General features: G+C 40.2%; 1 protein-coding gene across 2 annotated transcripts in view; it reads left to right on the top strand.

The window, feature by feature from the left end:
• Positions 1-281: 281 nt before the first annotated feature.
• LOC127439993 (netrin receptor DCC-like) overlaps positions 282-9,978 on the top strand; it is a 330,771-nt gene continuing 321,074 nt past the window's right edge. For both annotated transcript variants that reach the window (XM_051696333.1, XM_051696334.1), the window contains exon 1: positions 282-428. In XM_051696333.1, coding sequence (XP_051552293.1) covers positions 353-428 — 76 coding nt within the window. In that variant the 5' untranslated portion in view covers positions 282-352. The remainder of the gene's footprint in view (positions 429-9,978) is intronic.

Here is a 9,978-nt window from a genome sequence, read left to right as displayed (position 1 = left end):
TAATTTTGTGCGCGCAGAAATGTGGCACGAGTATAACTCCATACTGATTCGGACCTAATCCGGATCCGAACACAACCCGTCCCTGGTTTTCATTCTGTCCTCTCCGGATCAATGAATTCGCGTTGCCAGAATCCGCAGCGCGCACAGTGAGCGAGCGAGCGGCGCGTTTAGTCAATCAGAGGAACATCCACGGGAACAGGGATGGAGAATTGCGCTGCTGCTTAACGGCTCCGTGTCATTCTAAGGGCTTTATAACGCTCGCGCTGATTTCTGATGATCTTTCCCATTCACCCGGAGCGGACTGATTGATTGATTGATTGACTAATAACGGGATTTTGCTGTGATATTGATAATGATGGGCTGCGTCACTGGAGATATTCCTCTCATCATTGGGCTCTATATTCTCACCTGTTTCTCCACAACACACGGTAAGTCCGTTTATACACTCTTTACTCTGGTTAACTGCTTACTGGTTTAAATCCAGCTGATTTCAGACACTTTGAGGATTAATAAGTTTAATTTCTCTCCGGGAAATCCACTTCTCTAAAGCTGAATGTGTGCTGCAGAGAGCCACTAACAGGTCGAATGGTTTGAATGAGGTTATTACTGGTTACTGCTGATTTAAAAGACTTTATTTGTACAAATACATGCAATTTTACCTCAGCATCATCTTCTCTAATGTGCTGCAGGTAGCATTGGACAGGCTGAGGGGTTGGGATATATGGAGTTATTATTGTGCCACAATTCTGCACGCACAAAATTATAATTGAGGGCACAAAACATTTTCTGATGATATTTAATATTTTTCACATTCTAATAAACTTTATTCAAGCGCAAAATTGATTTTCGTTTGCTCAAAATGAATTTATCTTTGCAAGAAGATAGATTGCTTTACAAAACTGAGTTCAAGCCAGAGCAAAATAACTTTTTGTGCACTCAAAATATCATCTTGCATGTGCAGAACATTTTTTGAGCGCTCTAAATATCACCTTACACGTGCAAAAACATGTTTGTGTGCTCAAAATGTCATCTTGCAGTGCAGAATTTTTTTTTTTTTTTTTTTTTTTGCACTCAAAATATCATCTTGCGCATGCAAAATAACTTTTTGTACGCTCAAAATTCCATCTTGCACGTGCAGAAAAATATTGTGCGCTCAAAATATAATTTTGCGCGTGCAGAATTGTGGCACATATATGACTCCGTAGGAATGAGGTTATGCTATGCAAATTAACTGGTTGCTGGTTTACTACCTCAGCAAATGCTAGTTGATCTGATAAAATTTAAGGATTAAAAGTATTTCCCTGAGGGTGCATAAATGTGAATCTGTGCTGCTGAAAGCCATTAACAGGGTGAAGGTTTTGAATAGCCTTGTTTTAAACCGCGGTACTAGTTGCTAGTTTGCAATCTCAGGAAATGCTAGGAGATTTTAGGATTATTTAAGGATTATTAAAATTAATTTTCCTCAGGATCTCATTCTCTGAAAGTAAATATGTTCTGCAGAAGACCATTAACAGGTCAAAGGGTTTGAATGTGGGTATTTTAAACTGTGGTACTTTGGTTTAGAGCCAGTGGCGAAGCCAAGGGTGGGCCGGGGTGGGCCGGGCCCACCCAAATTAGACCCAGGCCCACCCAGAAGATGAAAGATAATTTTTTGACTTCATTTCATAAAATAATTAAAAAAATGCATAAACTCTGCTTTCTGAAACTGTGAAAGAACTGTTTGAATGCACCGCCTTTCAACTTCTCTGGACATTTGGGCGAAAATTTGGCCCATCCATTTTTATTGAGGCCCACCCAGAGGTAATTTCCTGGCTACGCCCTTGTTAAGAGCTGCTGGTTTGTGCTGGTTAATGTAGAGACTGACTCGAACATGTTCTGGTTGATTTTCTATGCTTTTCTCTAGTATTGTATAAAGTTAAAAGAGCTGCAGCTCCGCTCATCGTCATTTGGTTAATAGATTCATATTTTAATAATGTTATTTCTGACAGCTCTCATATAAGACTCACTGTTTAATGTTTAGAAGAAATGAAAGGATGCTGTTTTTAAGTGTAACTGTCAGCAGGTGTGTGTGTGTGTGTATGTGATGCTGTTATATTGATCCGGGATGCACGTGGTGATCAATTAAGCAGGCTTATGCATCATTAACGTGAAACCAAACCTTGAATTTCATGAATTCAAGCAGTGGCACTGGTGCAACTAAGTTCTGCGGTTTATGGCAGTGTTAAATAAAAGACGCATTAATAACGCGTTAACTTCGACAGCACTAATTAAAATGAATAGGAGAAATTGGAATACCCAATATAGTGAATGTAGAACAGGTACAGGTAAAAGAACCAATCACCTTTCAGATACAGACATCACCTGACAGATGAGAACTAGAGAACACACATGCACATTAGCTGGACCAGCTAGAAATATAGCATTTTTAAGTGTGATCTTAGCTAAAGAAGCACAATTTATGATACAGTTGTTGTCAGATTTTACTGCTGATTTGAAATTTGTTCTTTGATCGTAATCTTGACCAACCTTTTTGGAGATTTCGCTCTTTTCCCATTCAAGTAAAAATGAGGTGTACTTTTTCCTGCTAGTAACCGTAGAAAATAGCTGCTCCGGAGCGTTCCAAAGATGACCACCTAGTGGGCTGACTTGCCTTGAAGGGACTTTGAACTCTAAACAAGTGCATGTTGAGAAACCTGTGAAAAATATGGATTCAGATCAACTGTTGATCAGTTCAGTTGATGTAAGATGGCACATTACTTGAAACCAGGATGGCTAATTGTTTCTGCTGGTGTCCAGTTACTTTAACTGTTTCACAGTCAAAACCTGGAAATATCATTGAATTTTAAAGGGGCTATGATATGCCTTGTTTTATTATTTTTTTATTTATTACATTTTTTTGGACTTTCTCCCCTTTTCTCCCCAATTTGGAATGCCCAATTCCCAATGTGCTCTAAGTCCTCATGGTGGTGTAGTGACTCGCCTCAATCCGGGTGGCGGAGGATGGATCTCAGTTGCCTCTGCGTCTGAGACCATCAATCCGTGCATCTTATCATGTGGCTTGTTGAGCGTGTTACCATGGAGACGTAGCACGTGTGAAGGCTTCACGCCATTCTCCACGGCATCCACGCCCAACTCACCACGCGCCCCACTGAGAGCGAGAACCACATTATAGTGACCACGAGGAGGTTACCCCATGTGACTCTACCCTCCCTAGCAACCAGGCCAATTTGGTTGCTTAGGAGACCGGACTGGAGTCACTCAGCACACCCTGGATTCGAACTCGCGACTCCAGGGGTGATAGTCAGTGTCTTTACTTGCTGAGCTACCCAGACCCCCATATTAATATGTTTCTTGAGGTTCACTTATAAAATAAATTTTTTACATAACATTTTTTGAAAAAAAATTTCTGACCCTCTGTCAGAAACACTCGGTTTTGGTGCTGCATCTCCTTTAAGACTTGACAGTAAACGCCCACTGTTCTGACTGGCTTTATGCTCTTGACTGACCTGCCATCTCACTGCTCACCGCTACTGGGCGGAGCTACGGAGGTGATAAGGTAAAGTAGGCGTCGATGTGTTGTTGTGGAGGCGGTCAGATGCAAATGTCTACCACAGTGTGACATCACAATGTGGAGGAAGTAGAGAACGAGTCGTTTTAGCAGCTTGTTTTCACCACATTCTCTTTTTGCAGTGAGGAGGAAGTTATGAGTTCTGAAACTTACTGTATGTTTTTATAATACAATGACATCTTATATGTCAAAAGATCAAGAAAAATTTGTGAGTCTTCTTCATTTACAGTTTTCAGACTCTTACAGACTCAGATAGACAAAAGTAGATCAACTTAAAAGTGACCAGTGCTGGAAAACCTGTGAAAAATATGGATTCAGATCAGTTGATCAAATCTGCTTTGATTTGTTTGATCAGTTCATTTAATTGGCTGGTTTGATCTAAGATGGCACATTACTTTAAACCAGGTATGTACTTTTAGCTGGTGTCCAATTTAATCAAAATTAACCTGTTTTACAGGGTTCCCTCAGTCAAAACCTGGAAATATCAGCCAAAGGAATTTTTAAAATGGGATTTCCAGACCATCAAAAATGATGGAAATGAATGAAATCTAAAAAAAGTCATGGGAAAGTCTTGGACATTTCTAAAGTGAATGAATATACATTTTTGTTGCTGTGGTCAGCACTAAAACATTTCATTATGGAGTTATATTCCTGCCACAATTCTGCACGCATAAAATTATATTTTGAGCATGCAAAAAGGGAGCAAAATGTACGAATTCTGAGAAACTTCACATTCAAATAAACTTTATTCAAGCGCAAAATTGATTTTCGTTTGCTCAAAATGAATTTATCTTAGCAAGAAGATACATTGCTTTACAAAACTGAGTTCAAGCATGTGCAGAATAACTTTTTGTGCACTCAAAATATCGTCTTTAGTTTTCTGGAGTGCTTTGACCAGGTTGCTTAAATAATTAGATTAGGTCATTTGATCTACTGCATTTGTTTGTTTGTTCTGGACATTTTCTCTTATCTGTTGGAGTGTTGTATTTTAACAGAAAATCCTCAGTGTAATAAATATACATTTATTAGAATGAATGCTGATAGTAAAACGACAGTGTAATGCAGATGAGAGTATTAAATCAGATCAAATCACAGATGAACACATGCATTACAGGACATGTGAATTAAACTGCTCTCAGACTGGGCTGTTTGTATATGGATGCAAAAGGTTGTAGCAGTTTCCTGCTGTTTCTATAAAAATAATCAATTATGTTCTATGTCTGATTGTTAATTTCTCAAAACATCTCAATTGGAAACAGATGTGCCATTGTCTCGTTTAGCCGCCCAGGAGACACAGAGGCTGCTGAAAGTGAAAGTTTGCCATATGGATTTTGAATAAATGTTTCCACAGTCGTGCAACGAACATATGCATATGACATATCATTCACTATAAATTGAATCATAGTTCCCTTGGAAAGGATATGTTGATATGAATGTGTGTCTTACTCTAACCTGTTGATTTACGTAATGAATTGGCAGTCATTTCTCATGGTGACATGTTTGTGTTGTGTTTAATAGAGTCAGGGAGCTCAGTGTTAGGATAGTGTTTTTCATCTGATGGGTCTCAGGTCTGTTTAACCTGCTAAATGCAAATAAATGCAACTAACCATACAATCAGGTATTGTTGGCATAGCAATATAAAGATAACCTTTTAAAAGAGAGGAGAGTGGGGCCTGGGTAGCTTAGCGAGTATTGACGCTGACTACCACCCCTGGTGTCGCGAGTTTGAATCCAGGGCGTGCTGAGTGACTCCAGCCAGGTCTCCTAAGCAACCAAATTGGCCAGGTTGCTAAGGAGGGTAGAGTCACATGGGGTAACCTCCTCATGGTTCTCGCTCTCAATGGGGCGTGTGGTAAGTTGTGCGTGGATCGCGGGGAGTAGCATGAGCCTCCACATGCTGTGAGTCTCCGCGGTGTCATACAGAGCGAGCCATGTGATAAGATGCGCAGATTGACTGTCTCAGAAGAGGAGGCAACTGAGACTTGTCCTCCGCCACTGGACATTGTTCCCATCTAATACGCGACAGTTACTTGCTTCTGTCACACACAACAGCTTCCTATCATGTTTACACACTCTACTGATTGGTTAAGTTTAGATAAGGGATCTGGGTAAGGGCATAATATTAATAAATATGTCCGGAACTCGCTCTTACTTCCGCATTAGACATCCGGGAATTTACTGGTTACTGCTGATTTAAAATACTTTATTTGTACAAATACATGCAATTGTACCTCAGCATCATCTTCTCTAATGTGCTGTAGGTAGCATTGGACAGGCTGAGAGGTTGGAATATATGGAGTTATTATTGTGCCAAATGCAGGTGCGCAGGAAGAATTATTGTGACTGTAATTTTTCACACAGCGGCACCAAACACTGACATTGTGTCATATCGACGTGCATCATGTCCAGTGCAGCTGTCGCATTCTGATGAACGCATTCCTCTAGAAACTCATCAGCGCGGAGCAGCAGGTGTCTGCACGTGTGCATGCATCTAGCTGTGTGTTCTGTTCTCTCTCTCTTTCATTCTTTTGTATTCCCTCTCATTCTCTCTCTCTCTTTGAATCCAGTTCTAGACTGATCGATCCATATTCAGTTATTACTCATACCAAAGCTGCTTGTGAAGTCACAACTCAATAGTTAGGTATTTTCTCTTCAATCTTTCACCTCCATCAGTAATTGTGGTATCAGGGCGAGCACAGGGTCATAATGAGCTGTTGAAATTGCTGACAGTATGTGCATTTGCCACCTGTCTGTCAGTCTGTCTGTGCTTTGATAGATGTTGTTGGCACTCTCCATTGAATCAGTATAATTTAACTCAAGCAGAAGTGTCCCTTTAAGGAAATATGCAAGGAAAATATTGTGTAACAAAATGTCATTCATCAAATTTGACTACACCTCATTTGCTAATATTAAATTGGATTATGTACTGTACATTGTGATTATATTGGCCATTGGCAACCCTGCTGTCTAGATATAATATTGACATTTGATATAAATAATAATAATTAAAAAAAATCCATATAATTTGACCACTAAAAAAACTGTAAATGTTTCATTTAATCGTAAGCCCTATTCAGACGGGACTAGATTTCTCTGAGGAGGTTAGGCAGATTCGTGTTTCACAGACGTACTTTGTGATTTTAATCCCATCCAAATGCGACAAATGTCTGTGATTGCTGATAGTGAATTATCACAATGCTTCTCCTTTAATGATAGCCTGAACTACCATTAAAATTGCACTTATGCGCACCAATCTGCTGGTGTAATGTCAGCGTCAGGTAAGATGCTCATCTTAATTTCTCAGCTCAATTATGTAATGTTATAATTATACACCGATCAGCCACAACATTAAAACCACCTGCCTATTATTGTGTAGGTCCCCCTCGTGCCACCAAAACAGCGCCAACCCGCATCTCAGAACAGTATTCAGAGATGATATTCTTCTCACCACAATTGTACAGAGTGGTTATCTGAGTTACCGTAGACTTTGTCAGTTCAAACCAGTTTGGCCATTCTGTGTTGACCTCTCTCATCAACAAGGTTTTTCCATCCACAGAACTGCCGCTCACTGGATGTTTTTTTGTCATTGGCACCATTCTGTGTAAGTTCTAGAGACTGATGTGTGTGAAAATCCCAGAAATATTCAAACCAGCCCGTCTGGCACAAACAATGATCCATGTGATTATCTAATCAGCCAATCGTGTGGCAGCAGTGCATAAAATCATGCAGATACGGGTCAGGAGCTTCAGTTAATGTTCACATCAACCATCAGAATGGGGAAAAAATGTGATCTCAGTGATATCCATGGCATGACTGTATGATCATCCAGTAAGTGGCAGTTCTGCGGACGGAAATGTCTTGTTGATGAGAGAGGTCAACAGAGAATGGCCAGACTGGTTTGAACTGACAAAGTCTATGGTAACTCAGATAACCACTCTGTACAATTGTGGTGAGAAGAATAACATCTCTGAATGCTGTTCTGAGATGCGGGTTGGCGCTGCTTTGGCGGCATGAGGGGGATCTACACAATATTAGGCAGGTGGTTTTAATGTTGTGGCTGATTGGTGTATAATTCACAGATAAGTCTTGTTTATTTCAGTGAGTTTACTATAAGCAGCCACTTCTATATACTAATGTGAAGTTTATTTTAATTACAAATTAAAAAATGTCTCCAATATTTTAGCATATATGAGTGCTTTGAAGTCTTTCTGTCAATCAAAGGGAACGTGGAAGCACTGAAGTCCTGCGCTGTCATTATCATAACTCATCTCAAGAGCTCTTTAGCTCAACAGCTAATCATGCTGTGAATTAAAAATGAGAATGTTCTCTGAATATTTTTCACAGTTTATCCGTACGCAAAGTCATGCTGCTTGATTGGAGATTTTCCACCGAGCCTGCATGTGCATGTGCATCACTAATCTTTGTAAGTGCTCATAAATTTCACAGCGCTATACTTTATCGAGAGATGCAGTCAGTGGTCATAAATACATATGCCACAGTGTAATGTGATGAGGCAGAACTGCTGGTCCAGAGTAGGTGATACGGCTCTGCCTGACTCGAGGTGTCATGCGGTATTATGGTGTTTATGTCCTCTTGTTCTACATACTGTATGTGTCCCTGGAGGACGTCACTGCGGCTGTCTGTAACAGCTAGTGTTGTCACAAAACCAAAACTTCAGAAGTCAGTACCAATGCTAGTGAAGTTTCACGGTTCTCGATACCAATTTCGATACCACAGTAAAAATATGCAAATATGGTAATGTGCTATTGAACACACTCCTTTTGCCTATTTAAAGTATGCATTGCTTAAGTGTTTTTAAGTGTGGACCTTATGAAATATGTTTAATTTGTTCCCAAATCCTGTGTTTTCTATTTTATTTTTACAGAATTACATGTTTAGGGTCATTGTCATGGTAAAAAACTGCCAGACAGCCCTGGGTGGGGAGAGAGGGTCGCATCTGCTCTTTTAAGATTTTCTGTGAATTCATGATGCCATTGATGAAGTACAATTCCCCCACACCTTCAGCACTCATAAATCCTCATATAAGAACTTTACCACCACTGTAGCCTACATCACTGTGGGTACCATGCACTTCCCATTGTCCTCCTCCCAGTGTGACGCCAAGCATTTTGGATTCCATCACATCCAAAAAAAATGACTTTGGGTTCATGAGACGAGCTTATAGATTCTCAGAGGTCGGCACCTTTATCATTATGGGCCTTGGCAAATGCTAAATAAGGTTTTATATATATATATATATATATATATATATATATATATATATATATATATATTTTTTTTTTTTCTTTTTTTTTTGTTTTTTGTTTTTTTGGAATGCCCAATTCCCACTACTTAGTAGGTCCTTGTGGTGGCGCGGTTACTCACCTCAATCCGTGTGGCAGAAGACAAGTCTCAGTTGCCTCCGCTTCTGAGACGTCAATCCACACATCTTATCTCGTGGCTCGTTGTGCATGACACCGCGGAGACTCACAGCATGTGGAGACTCATGCTACTCTCCGCGATCCACGCACAACTTACCACGCACCCCATTGAGAGCGAGAACCACTAATCGCGACCATGAGGAGGTTACCCCATGTGACTCTACCCTCCCTAGCAACCGGGCCAATTTGGTTGCTTAGGAGACCTGGCTGGAGTCACTCAGCCCACCCTGGATTCGAACTCACGACTCCAGGGTTGCTAATCAGCGTCAATAATCGCTGAGCTACCCAGGCCCCCTAAATAAGCTTTTTTTGTGCATTGGCTTCAGCAGTACCTTCCTGCGTGGATGACAACCATGCATTCCACTTCTTTGCAGAGTGTGTCTTACTGTCCTTCCCACAGCTTTTGCCAGCTCTGAGGCACGTGCTTGGCGATTCTTAGCAAAAATCACTCATCGTGAGGACAGTCTGAACATTTCAGGACGCTTGTTATAAGTCCATACCTTTTGAATTACTATATCACTTTTGCTACTGTGTTTTGACTTTTGACTTAATAACTGTGATTTGCTAATACTCTTGTACCATCTTGTACCACACATGAACACCAAATATGTGTTTTGTTTATCTGTTTTTATTTGTAATTTGTTAGGTTTATCTGACCAATTTCAGTGTAAAAGGAGTAACAGAGCACACGCTCTGAGCATTTGTAAGCAGCCGTGTGTCATTCAGACAGCATGCTGGGACAAAATGAAGTTGGTGCTCGGTACTACCGGTACCTCAAAAACACTGGTATCGTGACATCTTTTTTATTTTAGTATCGACTTGGTACCGAAGTACAGGTACTTTTGACATCACTAGTAACAGAACACCTTTTCTCAACAAGACACATGATTTGAGGTATCATTCATGTCTGGAGCACAAATTAAGTTTAATATGTTCAAATCAGTATGAGCAATTGTAAAAGTAATGCTT

Source organism: Myxocyprinus asiaticus, chromosome 4 (genome assembly GCF_019703515.2).
Source record: "Myxocyprinus asiaticus isolate MX2 ecotype Aquarium Trade chromosome 4, UBuf_Myxa_2, whole genome shotgun sequence".
In the NCBI taxonomy this organism is placed as follows: domain Eukaryota; kingdom Metazoa; phylum Chordata; class Actinopteri; order Cypriniformes; family Catostomidae; genus Myxocyprinus; species Myxocyprinus asiaticus.
This window is presented reverse-complemented; position numbering and strand designations above follow the sequence as displayed.